Source organism: Dendrobates tinctorius, unplaced genomic scaffold (genome assembly GCF_039654945.1).
Source record: "Dendrobates tinctorius isolate UK_male_01 unplaced genomic scaffold, ASM3965494v1 ptg000028l, whole genome shotgun sequence".
NCBI lineage: Eukaryota > Metazoa > Chordata > Amphibia > Anura > Dendrobatidae > Dendrobates > Dendrobates tinctorius.
The window spans coordinates 24,669,132-24,692,147 of NW_027361696.1; the positions used below are offsets into that span (position 1 = coordinate 24,669,132).

General features: G+C 48.1%; 1 protein-coding gene across 1 annotated transcript; it reads right to left on the bottom strand.

Annotated features, from left to right (window-relative positions):
* Window positions 1-1,696: 1,696 nt before the first annotated feature.
* Window positions 1,697-21,969, bottom strand: LOC141085225 (FXYD domain-containing ion transport regulator 4-like). Its single transcript, XM_073570486.1, has 9 exons — window positions 21,823-21,969; window positions 14,694-14,794; window positions 10,483-10,544; window positions 9,137-9,178; window positions 8,973-8,993; window positions 8,807-8,881; window positions 7,092-7,125; window positions 4,364-4,404; window positions 1,697-2,092 (listed from the first exon to the last, which is right to left on the bottom strand). The coding sequence occupies exons 1-9, from the start codon at window positions 21,952-21,954 to the stop codon at window positions 2,073-2,075; spliced, it is 528 nt and encodes a 175-aa protein (XP_073426587.1). The 5' UTR covers window positions 21,955-21,969; the 3' UTR covers window positions 1,697-2,072.
* Between the last annotated feature and the right edge of the window lie 1,047 nt (window positions 21,970-23,016).

Genomic DNA, 23,016 nt, shown 5'->3' on the forward strand with positions numbered 1-23,016 from the left:
TATTACAATAGTTTGTGACGCCACCCGTGGTGTTTGGCAAGTAAAATGTTGGGCCAATGCTGCATGCAAATCTGCTGGGACTGATGGTGTGGTGCAGCAAAGATGGTGTAGCTCCCCACAGGTGGAGCTGTAGTCCCAGGGCAGTGTAGGTGCAATGGATGAGGAGAGGCGCAGAATGGTATGGAGGCTGGTACCCAGGTGTAGCGGTGGGGGAATAACTGGAGGACACCAGAGTATGCGGTTCCAAAGCTTTACTCACTGTTTGCAGTTCACACAACTGCCTGCCTCAGTACTGTGTTCTCCAGGTCAGGGCTCCAGCCAACCTCCAGGCAGGATAGGATTCTCCCTTCCACACTCCGCCAACATGTACCTTCCTGAACGACTCCTCCAATGCACCTTTAGGTGCGAAGCACTCCAGTACTTACAAACCTTGGATTGCCTCTCTCTAGGTGTTCCTAGTCTTTACTTGTATGACAGACAGCTGTAGCCTGCTTCGGGGACTCCTCACTGCGTCCCGGCTCTCTATTCAGTTGCTGTTGTGTCCCAAGTCTATGATGGGAGCAAGGCAATAGCGGCTCACTACTCCTCCGGTGTCTGTTGCCAGACATAAAGATCCAATCAACCTCGGGGACCGGGCCCCGGCCTTTGCGCTCTCTGGACTGGAAGGGTTCTCTATCTTTCTTCAACCATCTTCCCACCGTCCTTCTATTCTTCATGCCGATCTGTTCTCTCTCTCTTATGGAAAGTCAGGTTATCAATCTGATCAGTCTCTTTCTCTGTCTTTCTCGTGCCAGCAGCCCAGATCACTGGGACCTGCTGCAGCACGTCCTTCAGACATCCATCTTCCTTCCTCTCCAACTCTGTTCTCTACTCTCTCCTAACTCTCACTCTTCTGTATCATCTTACTCCATCCGCCTCCCAGCATATCTCGTGTTACGAAGCAGGGTTCCACGAGGGGTGCTCTGCTAACCCCCAGCCTGAAGCTGTTAGGTGGCCCCACTGAACTATCCTGTGTGTGGAATGCAGGTGTGGAGCGTGGTCAGGAGTTCCCACCTTACTTGGATGGTGGGGCACTACACCTTAGGAGAAGGTGCAGTACCTCTGTGGCAACTGAAGCCTCAGGGCCGCCACACATGCATACCAGGATTGGGGGATGAGGGGTACCATGCATACCAGGATTAGGGGGTGAGGGGACCATGCATACCAGGATGAAGAATGGGGTGCCATGAATACCAGGATTGGGGGGGTGAGTGGACCATACATACCAGGATAGGGATGAGTGAGTACCATGCATACCAGGATTGAGGGATGAGGGGCACCATGCATACCAGGATTGAGGGATACCATGCATACCAGGATTGGGGGGGGTGAGAGGACCATGCATACCAGGATTGGTGGATGAGGGGTGCCATGCGTACCAGGATAGGAGGGTGGCAGCACATACCAGGATGGGAGACCATATACCAATTAAAATGCTCGCCACCCGGTCGTAGAATGGGGTCATAGTATATACACTTATAAATACATATATACATACACACACAATGAGGAATGTATCACAAGAAAAGATTATTTTGACCTGAGGTACTCGCTGATAACAGTTGCAATTTCAAAGTAATTTATAATCCGAGGTCCTTTAATAAACAATTAAACAGGGGGAAGAAAAAAAAAAAAAAAAAAAAAAAAAAGATAAAGATAAGGCAGTTTTCAGTTTTATTTACATTTTTTTGCTATTTAAAATACATTTTTCTAAAATATCAAGTTCAGGACATATATCTTAGTACTTAGCATTTTATTTCCGTGTTTGCTGCTTATTTTCTCAGACTTTGAAGCGTTTAGTCTTCTCCAAATATTAATAATGACCCCCCGCCTCTCTGACTACATGAACAGAAAGCCTCAAACTGTGAGAAAAGAAAACATTTTTATTGGATTAGCCGCCAAACACATTAAAGAAAAAGGGTTTATGTAACAAAAAGGAGAAAGGCGACCGGCGAGACGCAGCCGGGATCTTATGGCTTGGAGAAGAAAAAAAAAAAAACATAGAAATCCTCCTCAGTTTGGATGATGGGGGTTCAGCAGCGACTGGCGCTCCCTGAAAGATAGATGCGACAACGATCAGATATCAAGTGCATAACGTGTCAATATGAAATGTAGCGTCACCGCATTTAACCCTGGACTAAGGGCCCCGTCACACATAGCGATCTCGCTGCTGAGTCACAAATTTTGTGACACAGAGATCTCACCAGCGAGATCACTGTGTGTGACAGCGATCAGCGACCGGCCCCCCTGCCGGTATCGCTGATCGCTGCAAGAAACATGGACATTTTTTTCGTCGCTGATCTCCCGCTGGCCAGCACGCATCGCTGCGTGTGACAGGCGGGAGACCAGCGATCAGCTGGTAACTAATTTACACATCAGGTATCCAAGGGACGCGCGTCCCTTGGATACCCGATGTGTACGTTAGTTACCAGCGAGTTACAGGTGCCGGTGCCGCCGCCGCCTCACGCTGGGGACCAGGAGCCCGCGGAGTGTACCTTAATTGCCGCCGCCGCTGCACGCTGGGGACCAGGAGGCAGCAGGACGCCGCCAGGAGAGGCCAGGGATGAAGGCACCCCCTCTGCTGGTGGAGGACTGGAACAGCAGGCACACTTGTCCGCTGCTCCCGGGCACGCTCCTCACGTCGGCGTGCTGATCGCTGGTGAAGCTATGTGTGACAGCTCACCAGCGATCACATAGTGACTTACCAGCGATCCTGACACGTTGATATCGTTGTCGGGATCGCTGGTAAGTCGCTATGTGTGACTCCAACTTTAGGGAACCTTAAAAAAAAAAAAAAAAAAAAAAATTCTAGTAACAAAAGCCTGTTACTTGGGACGTTCAAGCTTTGTTTTCCCCTGATGGAGCGGTCCTAGAAATCCCACAGATAAGAGTTACATATAATATCCAGCTGTCTGCAGGCACCACTAGGGAGAGCTTCCCGAATACTGTTTATACATTGAAGTCAATAATAAAACTGTATGCACTCAGCTCCCTCTAGTGGTGACTGCGACAGCTGCAATAGCGTGCAACTTTGTGTCATTATACAGAATTTGAATCTCTGCATCAGGAAAACAGAAATCCTACTCCTATAAAATAATTTAATTTAATTGAAGGGTGGACATTCACTAAGGCTACGTTCACACGTAGCGGAACTCTCGCGGAAATTACCGCGACAATTCCGTATTCCATTACGCGGGACAATCGCATTTTAAATTCCCGCGATTTTCCCACGGAAAAACTAGCGTTTTGCAAGCGTAATTAGCTTGCAGAATGCTAGCGTTTTCCAAGCGATCTGTAGCATCGCTTGGGAAACTGATTGACAGGTTGGTCACACTCGTCAAACTTTTTACTATTGATGCTGCCTATGCGGCATCAGTAGTAAAAGATAGGATGTAAAAAATAAAAAAAATTGTTATTCTCACAAAGGATTACTGGGAACGAGAGCGTGGAGAGAGGCGGCAAGGCTGCGCGGGACGCCGGAAGGTGAGAATAACAATATTTTTTATTTTAAATTCTATTTTTTACAGGGATATGGTACCCAGAGCCTGGAGGACAGTCTCCTCTCCTCCGGACCGTGGGTACCATCCGCAAATATTCTGCTTACTTTTCGCATGGTGTGCACAGCCACATGCGGGAAGTAAGCGGAACAATGCATTCCTATGGGTGCGGGATCGCCGCGATTCCGCTAAATTAATGAGCATGCTGCGTTTAACGCGAAGTGATTCCACCACGGTAAAAACCGCAGCATTAGCACAGCATTACGAAATCCCATAGGAATGCATGGGATGCTTATTTTTCGCTACAAAATCACGCGTTTAAAACCGCCGCAAAAAAAAGCGATGTGTGAACTCAGCCTTACACTTGTGACTTAAGAGTCATCATTAATACTTTTAAACAGGCACTCTGGGGGCTTTATTAAAGGCGTACACAGTTCGCTTGTACAATTTCTATGCATAGACTATCAGAGCTGACTGTAGTTATCAAGGTTAAACTCACATCATCCAAGATCATCTTAAAAAGGATTCATTATAAAACTGAACATTAAATACAATTGTTAAAGTAGACATTTTAGACTATTGAGGCTATTGTATTTACTATGAAAATCCAAGTCAGAATAGCTGCATAACTCATATGCTGAGGAGTGTATTTAACAGTTTTACACAGCAGGAAAATAAACATGGGAATCCATATCTATACACTTTTGCAGTAAGTTCATCAGCTCCATCAGGTCTAAAATATATTTCATGTTCTACGGAGTTTGCAGTGCCAGAATCCGCTTATTTATCACATAACTATCATCCACCATATAGATAAAGCTCCTCACCTGGAGTAATAAGCTGCGGGTCTTGGGATCTTCTCATTTGTCTGCAAGAAGAAAACAGATGCCCAACCAATGAATGAAGAGCAACAGACTATAAAACAAGATGCCTAAAGAGGGGTTACATGGGGATCCCGTTTTGGGATGCCCCCCCAAAATTAAACAACCTCAGCAATACTAAATCTATGCATGATGGGTTATGGGTAGTGTTGAGCTTTCCGATACTGACTTCCGATACTTTTTTCGTATCGGATACCGGAATCGGAAGTTCCCATAAAGCTATCAGCCTGCTCGATTTGATTCAGACAATGGGAATCCTCAGAAGTGTGGGCACGTCCTGTTAGGCATGTTAACTATTGGCATGGCTGTGATTGGCTGCTGAAATGACGTCATCATGATGCGCGGTCTGTGCGCATCATGAGGCGTGGTCTGTGCCGACTGCGGGGGGTCTGTGCCGGCTGCCAGTGGTCTGTACGGGACTCTCGGGGGCCTGTGCCGGCTGCCGGTGGTTTGTACGGGCCTGCCGGGTGCCTGTGCCGGCTGCCGGTGGTCTGTGCCAGCGGTCTGTGCGGGCCTGCCGGGGGTCTTGTGTGTGTGCAGGCATCGTCCGATGGGACTACAAGTCCCATCGGGCGATGCCTGCTAGACTGATAGCGATTGACACATTAGCCAATGATGGGACAGTAGTAGTCCCGTCATCCGGCTAATGTGTTGAATGTAAAAAAAAACCAAAAAAAACAACCATACTACACACATACATGCTACATACATACTACTACATACAACATGCATATATACTACATACAACATATATACTACATACATGCTTCATATATACTACATTCATACATACATATATACTACATTCCTACAACATGCATACATACTACATGCTTCATATATATACTACATTCATACAACATACATATACTACATACATGCTACATATATACAACATTCATACAACATACATACTACATACATGCAACAAATATACTACATTCATACATGATACATATATACTACATACATGCTACATACATGCTTCATACATACATGCTACATACATACACTACCATTCATACAACATACATATATACTACATACATACAACATACATACAGTACATACTCACCAATACTTGTCACGTTCCCCGAAGCCAGTGTCATCTAAGGAAAAATATGAAAACAAACAATCCATATACTCCCTGATCCGCAGAAATCCACGCGTGGCCCACGCCGATCTCCCGTGGAGAGCATCAGCATCAGCTGATGCGACCGCTCTCTAGGGGCTCAAGGAATCCAGTGTCGGGAGGTAGGTATCCTTCCGCACTGTAAAAAAAAAAATAGTCCTTAGTCTCACTTTTGGCATTGCTGTGTGAAAAAGTTCCCACTCAGCATTTGCCATAAAGTGAGACCAGGGACTATTTTTTTACAGTGGCGGAGGAATACAGTGCGGAAGGATACCTACCTCCCGACACTGGATTCCTGAGCCCCGTAGAGAGTGGTCGCATCAGCTGATGCTGCTGCTCTCCACGGGAGATCGGCGTGGGACACTCACTCGTGGATTTCTGCGGATTAGGGAGTATTTGGTGGTTTGTTATTTTCATATTTTTCCTTAGATGACACTGGCTTCGGGGATCAAAGTGACAAGTAATGGTGAGTATGTACTCTATGTCTATGTATGTATTGTATGTTGTATGTCTGTAGCATGTTGCATGTATGTAGTATATATGTATGTTGTATGAATGTAGTATATATGTAGCATGTATGTAGTATATATGTATGTTGTATATATGTAGCATGTATGTATGCATGTAGTATGTATATAGTAAGTATGTAGCATGTATATATGTATGCAGTATGTACACTATGTATGCATGTAGTATGTATATATGCAGTATGTATGCATGTATGCATGCATGCAGTACACATGTAGTACGCATACATGTATGAATGTAGTATGTATGAATGTAGTATACTTTTTTTTTTTTACATTCAACACATTAGCCGGATGATGGGACTACTACTGTCCCATCATTGGCTAATGTGTCACTCACTGTCAGTGTAGCAGGCATCGCCCGATGGGACTTTTAGTCCCATCGGATGATGCCTGCGCGCGCGCACACACACACACACACACACACACACACACACGACCCCCGGCAGGCCCGTACAGACCACCAACAGCCGGCACAGGCCCCCGGCAGGCCGGCACAGGCCCCCCGAGAGGCCCATACAGACCACCGACAGCCGCACAGGCCCCCCAAGAGGCCCGTACAGACCCCGCCCGAACACACAGACATGCACAGTGTCCGCCCACACTCTTCCCCCCTCCCGAACAGGCTGTACAAGGCAAGAGAGGGTTTTTTCCAATTCCGATATTTCTGTCCCATTGACTTGAATGGGACTTCCAGGATCGGAATCGGCGATACCCGATACTCTATTTTAGATCGGCTGATCCATTCCGATACGATATTTTTCAGTATCGGCTGGTATCGCTCAGACCCGGCACCTGTCGGGTTCCTGTAGATCTACGTCAATGTTTCTTGGTTCCAGAGTCTAAGCAGTGGACATGGCGCTGGTGCAGGTGGTCCTTCTCAATGGAGAAGGGGGGGGGTCACGATGCCAGGTCTTGAGGTCTGAATACAAGATTTCCATGTCCCAACACTTGACTTTAGTATATCTTTGGCCCCAAACCAGCCCCACCATCAGTGAACAGGACAGAAACTTACTCCTTCTGGTTGAATTTACATCGGCATTTTCCACCTAAAGGAGAAGAGAATCAAAGTCAGATTATAAGAAATCTGTACAGGAAATCTAAGATCTAAGAAAGTGACAATGATTAGGAACATGTGCGGAGGCCGCTGAGCAGCGCAGGTGCAGGGGGCAATGTGTGCACTCAGAACATGTCCCCAATGGTGAGCGGAGGCCTCAGTGTTTACAATGTAACAGCCAGGGACCAAGAGGGCAAACCCCCGCCGGACAAGACAACCCAGCAAGGAGCTTAGTCATCATGGCCTGAAATGTCAGCGGCTCAGCTCCATCCTGTACAGACGTCATAAAGCAGAACAGACAGCAAAAGGAAATGTCCACTAGTAAGAGGAGGACTATGGCCAGTTTACTGTTCTGTTAGGCTAGGTTCACATTGCCTTAGGGTATCTGTTAAACGGATGCGCTAACGCTGATGTCATTTTTCACATCTTTAGTGACCTAGCGCTAACAGTATGCGTTAACGCTAGGTAGTGCTCAGGTACCATGTGCTACCTAGCGTTAGCCCATACAGTTCTATGCACAGCGAACGGGTCCGTTCGCTGTGCGTTACTGCCAACGCACCCAAAAACACTGCAAGCAGCGTTCGAGGTTGCGTCGTGAATTAAGGCATACCGATTTTGGCATGCGTTAGTATCATTGCGGGCAATGGGTGCGTTAACGGATCCATTACATAGCGTTAGTGCCGCTATGTAACGGATCCGTCATCGCATTGCCCCCTAACGCAGTGTGAACCCAGCCTTAAACAGCTCAAAATCCTCTGTATAGACAGTTACATAAGAATATGGGCCTGCAGCCTCTAGGGGGAGCTCATTGCCCACAGATTTATAATTGAGATCAATACATTACATGTATACAGGGAGCTTCCCCTAGTGGTGGCTGCAAGCAGAATATTATCATGTATCTCTGTATACAGGGAGCCCCCCCTAGTGGTGACTGCAGACAGGATATTATCATGTATCTCTGTATACAGGGAGCTCCCCTAGTGGTGACTGCAGACAGGATATTATCATGTATCTCTGTATACAGGGAGCTCCCCTAGTGGTGGCTGCAGACAGGATCTTATGTATATCTGTATACAATGAGCTCCCCCCTAGTGGTGACTGCAGACAGGATCTTATGTATCTCTATACAGGGAGCTCCCCCCTAGTGGTGACTGCAGACAGGATCTTATGTATCTCTATACAGGGAGCTCCCCCTAGTGGTGGCTGCAGACAGGATCTTATGTATCTCTGTATACAGGGAGCACCCCCCTGTGGTGGCTGCAGACAGACATAAGACTATGCAGGGGATTTGGTGCACTGAGCCCTATAAAGATATTAACCAATGAATCAGCACAGAACATTGGATATATTGTGAAGGACATATACAAGTTTTAAAAAAAATCCTGAATTCTGCCGTTTTTGATGTACTACAACTATGTCTTTTTGTGATATGGAGAACTATAAATATTGTACATGATTTGAAAAATTGGCCATTTTCTTACATTAGCAGCGTCACATCCCCCCACGGGTTAGGTCTGGTATTGCAGCCGAGAAATACATAACCTGGACGTTTTGGGAGTGGTTTTTATAGAAAGCAGCCATATTTTCCTATGCCTGGACGCCGTCTTTAATGTTTTATCAAGATAATGAAGATATAAAATGCTATAATTACAGTTAATGTTGGGGCGACTCACTTATTAAAATGATGATTCCCATAGCGCACAGCACTCCGGCCATAATGAGTCCGGCGATCTGCAGAGACTTGTAATCTAAGTGGAAAGCACAAGGAGTAAATCGGCAGCCGATTAACAGGCAATTAGCAGCTCGGAGTTCCTGGAATGGGAGCGAATAGAAACTTACCGTATTCAAATGGATTTCTCTCTAAAAACAGAAAAAAAAATAAATAAATTTCAAGGACATTCCATAAGAAATATTAAACCGTTCATTATTTTTTCCTTCTACCCCTAATCCAGAATATTAGAATTCAGTGGCCAAAAGAACCGGTGAACTTTGGAAACACTGACCTGGGGGTTCTGCACCCGACGTAGCGAGGAGAAGAGGCGCAGCTGAAACAGAAGGTGGAACAGATCAGATAAGAATCAGATCACTGGGAATCTGGTAAAACAGGATGAGGCGACCCGCGGCTTTATGGCTGCGCTACATGTTAGAGAGAAATTGGAGTCTTGGGAGTAAATGTCACAAAAAAGCGACTTCTTGTTTTTTGCTGGCTTCATTACATACTGCACCAATGGATGTTGGGGGAGCTGCGGAAGACTCTCAGGCTATGTGCCCACGTAGCGTTTAAATCCGGACACTGAAAACCGGACTCCTTCCCAGAAATCGCGCGGATTTTACCGCGATTCTGTTCGCGACTTTCACGTGCGGTATTCAAGCACTTTCCAAGCGATTTGAAGCATCGCTTGGAAAGTGATTGACATGTTGGTCACACTCGTCAAACATAGTGTTTGACAAGTGTGAGCAGCTTTTTACTATTGAGACCGCCTATGCAGCCTCAATAGTAGAAGAAAGAATGGAGAAGAAAAAAAAAAAAAAAAAAAAAAAATCGGGGTATATTTACCTTCTGACGTCTCGCGCTGCCATCCCGGGCCTCAGCGTTCCCAGCGATGCCTTGCGAGACCTGTGATAACATTGGTCTCGCGTTGCTATAGCGATCTCACGAGACCGCTAGTCACGCGAGACTACGTCATCACAGGACCTTGCCGCAAGGCATTACTGGGAACGCTGAGGCCCGGGATGGCAGCGCGGGACATCGGAAGGTAAATATACCCCAATTTTTTATTTTTTATTCTTTTTTTTTTTTACAGGGGTATGGTACCCAGGGCCTGGAGGACAGTCTCCTCTCCTCCACACCGTGGGTACCAACCGCACATGAGACGCTTAACTTCCCGCATGGTGGGCATAGCCACATGCGGGAAGTCAGCGATTCTCATGCATTCCTATGGGTGCGGAATCGCGGCAATTCTTTGCGATTCCGCACAAAAGAATGACCATGCTGCGTTTTTTTTCGCGATGCGTTTCCGCCGCGGAAAAAAGCGCAGCATTAGCACAGCATGTGCGGAATGCCATAGGAATGCATGGGGGGCGTTCTGTACACAATTTTTAAACGTTTTCGTGCCAAAAACGCTTAAAAATCGCATCGTGGACAGGGTAAATACATTAAACCCAAGCCGGTATATTATGTTGTTGCTCCAGTGTTACATTGTTGCACTTCTCTCCAGGACTCGCATCGTCCCACCCATTTATTTCCTTTCTACACAAGGAATCAGGTCACTTGGATATTTAGGCTCCCACCACATCGGGAAGGAAATGAAGCTTTTTAGCATTCTTCTCTCACCAGTTTAATACTTACAGGCCAACATCAGAAACAAAACGACACAGACGTCCAGCATCTTCAGGTCAGGAGATTCCACCCTGCCAGGAGCAAAAAGAGAGTGAGCGAAGGCACCTTGTAAGGGTACGTGCACACGCTGCGGATTGGGGTGCGGATTTGGCCGCGCGGATTTTGTAAAATCCACAGGTAAATCTGCAGGTCAAAAGACCTGCGGATTGCGCTGCGGTTTTGCCCTGCGGTTTTTCATCTCCACAATGGAGGAGATGGCAAACCGCAGCGGAATCCGCCGAAAGAATTGACATGTCAATTCTTTCTGCGGTTTCAAAACGGCAGCAAAACCACGCGGAAAAATCCACACAGCATTTTTTTATTCCCATAGGGAATAATGGTACTGTACACCGCAGCAAAAACTGCTGCTGAACCGCAGCAGAATCTGCAGCGTGTGCACACAGCCTTATATGGAGGGATGGAAACTCCCAATGAGATCTACAGGGTCCAATAAAAAAAAAAAATCACTGCATCCAATCCCTTCAGGAGTGATACCGTCTGATGCATCCAATCCCATCAGGTGTGATACCGTCTGATGCATCCAATCCCATCAGGTGTGATACCGTCTGATGCATCCAATCCCATCAGGTGTGATACCGTCTGATGCATCCAATCCCATCAGGTGTGATACCGTCTGATGCATCCAAACCCATCAGGTGTGATACCGTCTGATGCATCCAAACCCATCAGGTGTGATACCGTCTGATGCATCCAAACCCATCCGGTGTGATACCGTTTCATTACCCCAGCATTAACATTACAATCTCCCCACCACCAAACAGGAATGGCTGGGGGAGGTCAGGTAGTAATGTGACCGACAGGTTGACTACCTCCGATTGTAACCTTGTCCCCCTGATATTGACCCTTTTGGTTTTAGTGGAGACCCTCCCGATGATATCAATCTTATGGTTCCCCTCAAGGTCTCCAGACTAGAACCAGCATGGAGGGTGGGAGGTGTCGAGGGGACATGGGGACCCCTAATGTGGGAGATTCAGTGCTGAAGCTGGAGTGCAAGACGTTTTTTTTTGCCCTGCGGCAGAGACAAGTGCAGTGTACACAGGGCTCAACGTAAGGATGGATCCGAAATATCCTCCTGCATCAATGGTTGGATCAGGGCGGGGGCAAGTGAAACTCTAGGTATAAGAAAAAAAAAAAAAGTTTGCCTCTTTCCAGAAACAGCGCCACCCCTATCCCCAGGCAGCACTTGATATTGCAGCTCAATAGCAACGATTTCAATGAGCTGCAATACCAAACAGAACCTGCAGACAGGGGGGGGCACGTTTCCTAATCCTGGGGTATGAAGAAAATGAGACATGTAAAATCACTGCAATTGCGTCCCCCCACCAATCGCCTCCTGCCCGGCACGGCTGGCATCTTATTCCGTTTTTTGCAGAGCCTTGGCCGACAGTCAACATATGACACAGCTGAAACATGTGCAACCAACTGATGAAGCAGAGCCGGAGCGATCGTATCGAGGGGTCAGGCGCAGTTCAGACAGACACTGACTCATCCAGAAGATTGTATGCAGGGTTATAGAAAGGGATCAGTCAGTGGCAGCCGTCCAGAGTGCCATGGTAAGGTTGTCGGGTGATGGTGACTGATCGGAGGAAAGCCAGTGATCGCCTATTCCCTGCAGGAGGAACTATATACGGGTCCCACGAATATAAATAGGGCCATCCTGCAGTACCAGACACAACCTGTGGACAAAGGTGGGCGCCATTTTTGGTAGTAGTTACGATTTTCTAACCCTCCAAGTAAATTATCTCCAGTTTTGCAAATTATTTCTTTGTTTACTTAATGGGACAAAGATGAGCTGCAATACCAGACATGACCTGTAGACACAAATGGCGCTGTTCCAGAAAAATTTAACATTTCGAGGCACCAAAAAATCTTAGATTTTATGATCTGCCGTCCAGGGGGCCTAAACTCTGGATTCTTTAGAGTCCAGGATGCGGCCGGTGCGGTGCATGGGGGTTGCTGGGGTAACACTGGGAACAAATGAATAATGAACGGAGAGGAAGGCGAAGAAGAAAGGAAACTGGCAATTTCTGGACAAAGATGAACGAAACCCAAGAAGCAGTTCTGTATAGATGGATGACATTAGTATACAAGGCAGAAAGGACACCGGGGGAGGGGAGACATGGCGGCACGCCAACTGGAAGAACGAGAACAGAACAGCCCCTACTGGGTTTCCGGAGAACCAGAATGACAAGTGAAAAATTCCTGAACACAGATACGGGGCCCCGGGAACTACTACTCCCAGCAAGTCTTGCCCCAGTGCCCCGTAGGGAGTGCTAATCTTCTGTATAATCCTGATATCTGGATTACACAGGATTACTGGAGATGAGTCCGGATCTTGCTAAGTTCTCGCCTTGTGCAAACTTGTATCTGTTGCAACATTGTTACCATTGGGGCCGGTGCCGATTGGTTAGGGCCGGGGCCGTCGTGTTAATTGGGGTGAGGCTGAGGCAATAGGGGTTAATAAAGTATAGTGGCAGAGGAAACATCAACGTGCCTCCGAATGGTTAAGAACGGCTTTTGGACACTAATGTTCCCATATCAGGTGCGCCCTTTAAAGGGATGTCATCATCACAAAATATAAGGCAATGCTGTAATTCTCCCACCAAGTAATTTTATTTATTATTTTTTTTACTCCAACTTCCTGCTCTAGGAAATGCACATCATTATTAGCAGCAATAGCCTCACTGACCTTACAGTCTGTATAGAAGCATCTAATGAGTGTGTGCAACACCTCTATATACAGAAGATAGCACAGGATCCACCATTCACAATAGGTGAAGTCACAGCTCACCTCCTCCTCCTCCTGTACAATGACTAATAACACCTCTATATACAGTAGATCACCTATTGTGAATGGTGGATCCTGGGTTAAGTCACAGCTCACCTCCTCCTGTACAATGACTGATTACACCTCTATATACAGAAGATAACCCAGGATCCACCATTCACAATAGGTGATGTGACAGCTCACCTCCTCCTGTACAATGACTGATTACACCTCTATATACAGAAGATAACCCAGGATCCACCATTCACAATAGGTGATGTGACAGCTCACCTCCTCCTGTACAATGACTGATTACACCTCTCTATACAGAAGATAATGCAGGATCCATCATTCACAATAGGTGATGTCACAGCTCACCTCCTCCTGTACAATGACTGATAACACAGGATCCACCATTCACAATAGGTGATGTCACAGCTCACCTCCTCCTGTAGAATGATTGATTACCCCTCTATATACAGTAAAAAAAAAAAAAAAAAAGTCCCAGTGATAATATTGCAGCTCTATACACTTAGCCTGGAAAAAGATGCTGTATAGTGAAGTAATATGTTAGGCGAGGCCATGGATTGAACTCCGGATACCCCGGGCCCCCCCGCTGCATGTTTCCCCTTCTTCCAGCATCAGACACTATCTCCTTGCAGTAACTGAACACGGCAGCGTTCCGTGTGGCTGCCTCATACACATGACATGCCGCAGGTGCCAGAGTTGGACACCTGGCAGAGGAATACAGAAGCCGACACATCGTAATAATTCTGTTCTCTCTGGAAACATCTGAGCAAGCAACAGAGAAGCGAAACCAGACACAGCGCCCCACAGACTCAACAGGACACACAGCAACAAGACGTCTAATATAATAGTGAGACTACAACCCCCAGCCAGTTAGGGAGGAGATGACAGGAGCTGCAGTCCCTCTAGAACACCTAGGACTAAAACAGATAAGGCTCATCACCAATGGATGCACAGACAGCCGAATCATTGAGTTATGCTACATGTGTATATGTCCAAAGATGCACAGCTCCGGCTAATATAGGTAAACTGCAAGTCACAGAGTATCAACAATTACACATGCACATTAAACAGCATAGTAACTGCACATTACCAATCCTGTATTATACCCCAGAGCTGCACTCACTATTGTGCTGGTGAAGTCACTGTCTACATACAGGATGTAACTCATGATGATCAGTAATGTATTAGGCAGGAGTCACACTTGCAAGAAACGCGCATGAGTCTCTTTTTAAATCCTAATGACAACCTAAAACATCCAAATGACCCTGATCAGAAGTTTACATACCCTGATAATTTTGCCAGATAACATGCACAGAAGTTGACACAAATGGATTTGAATGGCGACTAAAGGTAACATCCTCACCTGTGACCTGTTAACTTGTAATCAGTGTGTGTGCATAAAAGCCGAGTGAGTTTCTGGGATCCAGACAGACTCTTGCATCTTTCATCCAGCCACTGACATTTCTGGATTGTGAGTCATGGGGAAAACAAAAGAATTGTCAATAAGCTACTGGAAAAGGTAGTTGAACTGTATAAAACAGGAAAGGGATACAAAAAGATATCCAAGGAATTGATAATGCCAGTCAACAGCATTCAAACTGTGATTGACAAATGGAAAGTCAGGGGCTCTGTAAAAACAAAACCACGGTCAGGTAGACCAATAACAATGTAATCCACAACTGCCAGGAAAATTGTTCAGGATGCAAAGAAAAACCCACAAACAACATCAGCTGAAATACTGGACTCTCTGAAAACTAGCCGTGTGGGTATTACAAGATGGACAATAAGGAGTCACTTGAAGAAAAATGGGCTGCATGGTCGAGTCACCAGAAGAAAGCCATTACTGCACAAATGTCTTAAAGTATTTCGCCTACAATATGCAAAACAGCACAGAGACAAGCCTCAAAACTTCTGGAACAAGGTAATTTGGAGTGATGAAACCAAAATTGAACATTTTGGCCACATCCATAAACGTTACATTGGAGAGAGGTCAACAAGGCCTATGATGAAAGAAACACCATTCCTACTGTAAAGCACGGAGGTGGATTGCTGATGTTTTGGGGATATGTGAGCTACAAAGGCAAAGGAAACTTGCTCAAACTTGAAGGAAAGATGAATGCAGCACGTTATCAGCAAATACCGGGGAGAAATTTGCAATCATTAGCCCGGAAGCTTTGCATGGGACGTACTTGGATGTTCAAACATGACAATGATCCAAAACACAAAGCCAAGTCGACCTGTCATTGGCTACAGCAGAACAAAGTGAAGGTTCTGGAGTGGTCATCAGTCTCCTGACCTCAATATCATTGCGCCATTCTGGGGAGAGCTCAAGCTTGCAATTCATTCTAGACAGCCCAGGAAATTACAGGAACTGGAGGCTTTTTGCCAAGAAGAGTGAGCAGCTTTACCATCTGAGAAAATAAAGAACCTCATCCACAACTAACACAAAAGACTTCAAACTGTCATTGATGTTAGAGGGAGCAATACATGGTATTAAGAAATGGGGTATGTGAACTTTTGATCAGGGTTATTTGGATGTTTAAAAAGAGAAAACACAGTAGTTTGAACAATAATTGGCTTCACCAAACCACCAACCATGAGTGGAGAAAAAGTATTCTCTGAAAAAAGGCCAAGAAAGCAAAAATTCTGCTGGGGTATGTAAACTTTTGAGCACAAATGTATGTTCTCCCTGTGTTTGCATGGGTTTCCTCCCACATTCCAAAGACATACTGATAGGGAGTTTAGATTGTGAGCCCCATCGGGGACAGTGATGATCATGTGTGCAAAGTGTAAAGCGCTGCGGAATATGTTAGGGTACCGTTACACCTAGCGATGCACCAGCGATCCCGACCAGCGATATGATGAGGTCAGGATTGCTGGTGTATCGCTAAGTGGTCGCTAGTGAGCTGCCACACAGGCAGATCTCACCAGCGACATTGCTGGGGACGGGGATCGCTACTTACCTGTCAGACGCGGTGATCCTGCGTCCTCCCGCCCGGCTCCACGCGTCGCTCGTCGTCACAGCAGGAAGCGCCGCAGGAAGTGGCCGACGAATAATGGTCCAGGAGCTTCTCGCGCGATCAGCGATAACCAGCGGGGGAGCCGGTCGGAGGTAAGTATCACATGTAGCCAGGGGCGCACCTAGGGGGGGGGGGCAACCGGGGCAGTTGCCCCGGGTGCAGCCAGCAGGGGGCGCAGTCCGGGCCGGAATGCAGCGGTCCGCAGTGTCCTCCCTGGCAGCTGCCGTTCTGCCGCCCCCCCTGGCCCAGGGAACAATTGTACTGACGTCTGTATAGACACCAGTACAATTGCAGCTCTGACCGCCGGGCCAGAGCGACGTCAGCAGCGTGACATGTCATGTGATCACGCTGCTGACGTCACTCCCCGGCGCCCAGAGTGAACGCTCAGCGCTGGTGGTAAGTGTGCTCCAATGTGGAGCTGAAGAAACCACCGAAGATGGGGGGTGTTAATGTGTGGCGATGGGGTTAATGCGTGGGGGGGTTAATGAGTGGGGATGGGGTTAATGTGGGGATGGGGGTTAATGAGTGGGGATGGAATTAATGTCTGGGGGGTTAATGAGTGGGGGTACATAATGTGTTGGGGATTTGGGAGTATGGACGGGGGGTTAATGAGTGGGGATGGAATTAATGAGTGGGGATGGGGGTTATAGTTTGGGGGTTAATGAGTAGGGATGGGGTTAATACGTGGGGGATTTGGAGTGGGGAGGGGCGCCGAACCAAATTCTTGCCCCGGGTGCCAGGAAGCCTAGATACACCTCTGCATGTAGTGATATCGCTGCTACGTCACAAAATCGGTGACTTTACAGCGATATTGCTAGCGATATCGCAGTGTGTAATGGGGGCTTTAGCGCTATATAAAAATAAAGAAGATTAATGTATGTACACAGTGACTGCACCAGCAGAATAGTGAGTGCAGCTCTGGGGTAGAATACAGGATGTAACTCAGGATTAGTAATGTAATGTATGTATACAGTGACTGCACCAGCAGAATAGTGAGTGCAGCTCTGGGGTATAATACAGGATGTAACTCAGGATTAGTAATGTAATGTATGTATACAGTGACTGCACCAGCAGAATAGTGAGTGCAGCTCTGGGGTATAATACAGGATGTAACTCAGGATCAGTAATGTAATGTATGTATACAGTGACTGCACCAGCAGAATAGTGAGTGCAGCTCTGGGGTAGAATACAGGATGTAACTCAGGATTAGTAATGTAATGTATGTATACAGTGACTGCACCAGCAGAATAGTGAGTGCAGCTCTGGGGTATAATACAGGATGTAACTCAGGATCAGTAATGTAATGTATGTATACAGTGACTGCACCAGCAGAATAGTGAGTACAGCTCTGGGGTATAATACAGGAAGTAACTCAGGATCAGTAATGTAATGTATGTATACAGTGACTGCACCAGCAGAATAGTGAGTACAGCTCTGGGGTATAATACAGGAAGTAACTCAGGATCAGTAATGTAATGTATGTACACAGTGACAGCATCAGCAGAATAGCGAGTGCTGCTCTGGGGTATAATACAGGATGTAACTCAGGATCAGTAATGTAATGCATGTACACAGTGACTGCATCAGCAGAATAGTGAGTGCTGCTCTGGAGTATAATACAGGAAGTAACTCAGGATCAGTAGTGTAATGTATGTACACAGTGACTGCATCAGCAGAATAGTGAGTGCTGCTCTGGATTATAATACAGGAAGTAACTCAGGATCAGTAATGTAATGTATGTACACAGTGACTGCACCAGCAGAATAGTGAGTGCAGCTCTGGGGTACAATACAGGATGTAACTCAGGATCAGTAATGTAATGTATGTATACAGTGACTGCACCAGCAGAATAGTGAGTGCAGCTCTGGGGTATAATACAGGATGTAACTCAGGATCAGTAATGTAATGTATGTATACAGTGACTGCACCAGCAGAATAGTGAGTGCAGCTCTGGGGTATAATACAGGATGTAACTCAGGATCAGTAATGTAATGTATGTATACAGTGACTGCACCAGCAGAATAGTGAGTACAGCTCTGGGGTATAATACAGGAAGTAACTCAGGATCAGTAATGTAATGTATGTACACAGTGACTGCATCAGCAGAATAGCGAGTGCTGCTCTGGGGTATAATACAGGATGTAACTCAGGATCAGTAATGTAATGTATGTACACAGTGACTGCATCAGCAGAATAGTGAGTGCTGCTCTGGAGTATAATACAGGAAGTAACTCAGGATCAGTAGTGTAATGTATGTACACAGTGACTGCATCAGCAGAATAGTGAGTGCTGCTCTGGATTATAATACAGGAAGTAACTCAGGATCAGTAATGTAATGTATGTACACAGTGACTGCATCAGCAGAATAGCGAGTGCTGCTCTGGGGTATAATAGATGTGTATATTCCTTGGCCACACTTTATAAAGTTCTCTCTCTGATCTGTGAGGTGTAGATAATGTAACACTGCAGCCACTTCTGGAGTAAGAAGTGAGGCACACAGGCCGCTCCATTCACCATGGACAGGAGACCCTTTCCCAGATGCAGAGTGTGTTTTTGGAGACTTTCTGCTCTGCTGCTCAGTAGCCGGACCCTTTCATGAAGATTCAGGACAGGATTTGGCATTTTCGGAGCTTGCCCTAGATAGATTTACCCCGGCACCTCCAGCGGGTGCAGACGGGTTGTAATTATTCGGCTTGGCAGTAATGGGGGGATGCGGACATTTCTGTCGACATCAGACTGAGGGGAATAGGACTACTCATCAGATCTGTCCTGATTGTGAAGGGACAGAGTCAATAAGAGAAACTATCTGGGAATTGCCATTTAAGCACTCCCCATTGGTTTTAGTTATTCGGATCCTATGGCCGATGTGTCTGGGCTTCTAAGGGGTTAAATAATAAAGAATAGAGAACAATGTGAGGACACGTCTGCAGCGGTGGGACCAGCATGACACACCCAGCGCCAAATCCTGCAGGTAACGCCGAGAGCAGACAGGGGGCAGCAAGTGACTAAGGGTCTATAGGACCCCTGGAAAGAGGCCACTGCATCTAAGCTAACCACATGTGTCTGCTGCGTATCTAATCCCACCATGTGTGATACTATGATCCTCATATTATTTGCGGTTCCCCTGGGGCGGCCCTTGCAGGTGGGATGTGGTGAAGCTCCTCTCCGCACCCCCCATCAGTCCCAGACAGCAGGGCTGCAGACTGATAAGAAGCTGCTGACCAGACCAGGCTTATCTCTGCCGCTTATCAGCAGGGTCCAGAGGCCTCTTTGCCCTCCCAGAGTAGCAGATGAGGGGCTCATGGGTTAAGTGACCCCAGAACAGATCTGCAGGAGGCTCTTACCCAGAACCAGGTCCAAACATTAAAGACTCATTTGTACTGGACCGAGCCGGAGAGCAACCCCCAGCGGACAGGACCCCTAGTCCCCCGCAGCTGACATAATCCCCCACCCTCCCAGCGGACCTGCAGAAGTTCTCAACAGGGGTCTTGATAAATCAGCGATAGTATCACATCAGGAACCTATGTGCAGACTGAATCCTACAGAATTGGGCTCAGATACACCGGCTCAACACCCTACGAGGTGAGCTCATATATACCGGCTGATCACACAGCACCCTACGGGGTGAGCTCAGATACACAGGCTCAGCACACAGCACCCTACGGGGTGGGCTCAGATACACAGGCTCAGCACCCTACGGGGTGGGCTCAGATACACAGGCTCAGCACACTGCACCCTACGGGGTGAGCTCAGATACACAGCACCCTACGGGGTGGGCTCAGATACACAGGCTCAGCACACTGCACCCTACGGGGTGAGCTCAGATACACAGGCTCAGCACACTGCACCCTACGGGGTGAGCTCAGATACACAGGCTCAGCACACAGCACCCTACGGGGTGGGCTCAGATACACAGGCTCAGCACCCTACGGGGTGGGCTCAGATACACAGGCTCAGCACACAGCACCCTACAGGGTGGGCTCAGATACACAGGCTCAGCACACAGCACCCTACAGGGTGGGCTCAGATACACAGGCTCAGCACCCTACGGGGTGAGCTCAGATACACAGGCTCAGCACCCTACGGGGTGAGCTCAGATACACAGGCTCAGCACCCTACGGGGTGAGCTCAGATACACAGGCTCAGCACCCTACGGGGTGAGCTCAGATACACAGGCTCAGCACCCTACGGGGTGAGCTCAGATACACAGGCTCAGCACCCTACGGGGTGAGCCCAGATACACAGGCTCAGCACACAGCACCCTACGGGGTGAGCTCAGATACACAGGCTCAGCACACAGCACCCTACGGGTTGAGCTCAGATACACAGGCTCAGCACACTGCACCCTACGGGGTGAGCCCAGATACACAGGCTCAGCACACTGCACCCTACGGGGTGAGCCCAGATACACAGGCTCAGCACACTGCACCCTACGGGGTGAGCCCAGATACACAGGCTCAGCACACTGCACCCTACGGGGTGAGCCCAGATACACAGGCTCAGCACCATACGGGGTGAGCTCAGATACACAGGCTCAGCACCCTACGGGGTGGGCTCAGATACACAGGCTCAGCACCCTACGGGGTGAGCTCAGATACACAGGCTCAGCACACAGCACCCTACGGGGTGGGCTCAGATACACAGGCTCAGCACCCTACGGGGTGAGCCCAGATACACAGGCTCAGCACACAGCACCCTACGGGGTGGGCTCAGATACACAGGCTCAGCACCCTACGGGGTGAGCCCAGATACACAGGCTCAGCACACAGCACCCTACGGGGTGGGCTCAGATACACAGGCTCAGCACCCTACGGGGTGAGCTCAGATACACAGGCTCAGCACACAGCACCCTACGGGGTGGGCTCAGATACACAGGCTCAGCACCCTACGGGGTGAGCCCAGATACACAGGCTCAGCACCCTACGGGGTGAGCCCAGATACACAGGCTCAGCACACAGCACCCTACGGGGTGAGCTCAGATACACAGGCTCAGCACCCTACGGGGTGAGCCCAGATACACAGGCTCAGCACCCTACGGGGTGAGCCCAGATACACAGGCTCAGCACACAGCACCCTACGGGGTGGGCTCAGATACACAGGCTCAGAACTGTACCCCACAGGACAGGATTAGATGCAGTGGGTACAGTCTCATACAGATTGACCGGGGGCTGCACGGTGCGAGGGTCCGCACCTCCATCTGACTGAGGGGCACAGATATTTTCTGCATCCACACAGCATTAACCCCTTCCAGCCGGTCACTGTGCGGCTCCTGAATCCAACAACTCAGAAAATAATCCCAAACCTTCATCACTCAGTTCTCAGCATGAAATAAAGCCCGTGATGAGGGATCATCCGTGGCACAAGAGCTCACACGCTACCGTCAGAGCAGGAAACGCAGGACCCAAACACTGTGGAATAATAACCGTCTAGTGTGCACAGCCCCAGTGCGGTCAGATGCGGCGCCGGACTCACCTGGGAGGAGATGAGCAGAGGAGGCAGCAGAAGTGGCCGAGCAGCAGCTCCAGACTGAGGCAGCGCAGCCCGGTGCAGGTGTGAACAAGCCTCGCCGCCGCCCCTCCCTGCCGACACCCCCACCCACCGCATTAACCCCCGCACCCCCGGCCGCATCTGCTCCGAATCTCCTGCACCCCTGCACAAATCTAACCTTCTCACAGCTGAGGGTTTGTTACAGTTGTATCCAACCTCAGCACCCTCTCAGCCCGGACTGATACGTTGTCCGCTGCTGACGGCTTTAGCTCACAGGTGATTGCTTACACTCGATACAATTGTAGCAAACCCTCAGCTGTGAGGAGTCCGATCACACGGAGCTTTCCTGCGCCTTTTCCATGCGCTTTTGGTGCTAGGACCCGTTTTGATCTACTCCGTAAAAACACTGAAGTGATTGATATATAAAAGTTTAAAAAAAATACAAATATTTAAAAAAAAAAATGCATCAAGTCGCGTAAATAACAATAGGAAACATGCGCCGTGTGAACAGTTACTTGGGCGCTGTTCGCACAATCAGTGCAGAAAATGAGCAACGTGAAAGCTCGCGGCGGGAACGCAGCCTTTGTCTGTGTTCACACTGGTGTCAGCCTGAACTTTCTTAGATCACTTTAGGACCGCAAGATTTTGGAAAAATTACAGCAAAACAAACCCGAGTCCCCTGTGTGGTTTGTCCACGTGACAAGTTCCTTAGAGGGTCCATAGTGACTTTTTAGGGTTCTGCGATGTCCAGTAGGTGGCGCTAGTATGGAGGGTCCTGAGAATCGCACTCGGGCCCTGGAGGACCCAAAAAGTCCCTTTGGCCCGTATACAAGATCAATCCTAAACTTGCAATAATTGGGGGTCCCACTGGAGCTTTTGCATTGGGGTCCACAAGCTTCACGTGACGCCACTGCTGGGACGTGTGACTGGCGCAGCCCTATCCGGGGGGCACCGTGCCTCATACACACCCACGCCTGGCACAGCTGTACGGACACGGTGTGCTCGCGGCACGCCCGCACCGCGCGGTCTGGACATGCCCACGATAATCAGCCACTGCGGAATTCAGGCAGCTGCATGAAGAAGGGGGAAATGGGAAGTTTCAGGTCTTATGACCCCGATATCGCCGTCCAGACAGGGTCCATTCATGGAGGAAGGTGGAACCAGTAACAATAGGACACT

What these genes read in the sequence shown, in the direction of transcription:
- LOC141085225 (XM_073570486.1), bottom strand. Translation starts at nt 21,954, where the DNA reads ATGCGGTGGGTGGGGGTGTCGGCAGGGAGGGGCGGCGGCGAGGCTTGT. An exon ending in TTTGTTTCTGATGTTGGCCT is followed by an intron (nt 9,179 to 10,482) that starts GTAAGTATTAAA and finishes CTTCTGTTTCAG; the next exon opens with CTGCGCCTCTTCTCCTCGCT. An exon ending in GTCGGGTGCAGAACCCCCAG is followed by an intron (nt 8,994 to 9,136) that starts GTCAGTGTTTCC and finishes TTCTGTTTTTAG; the next exon opens with AGAGAAATCCATTTGAATAC.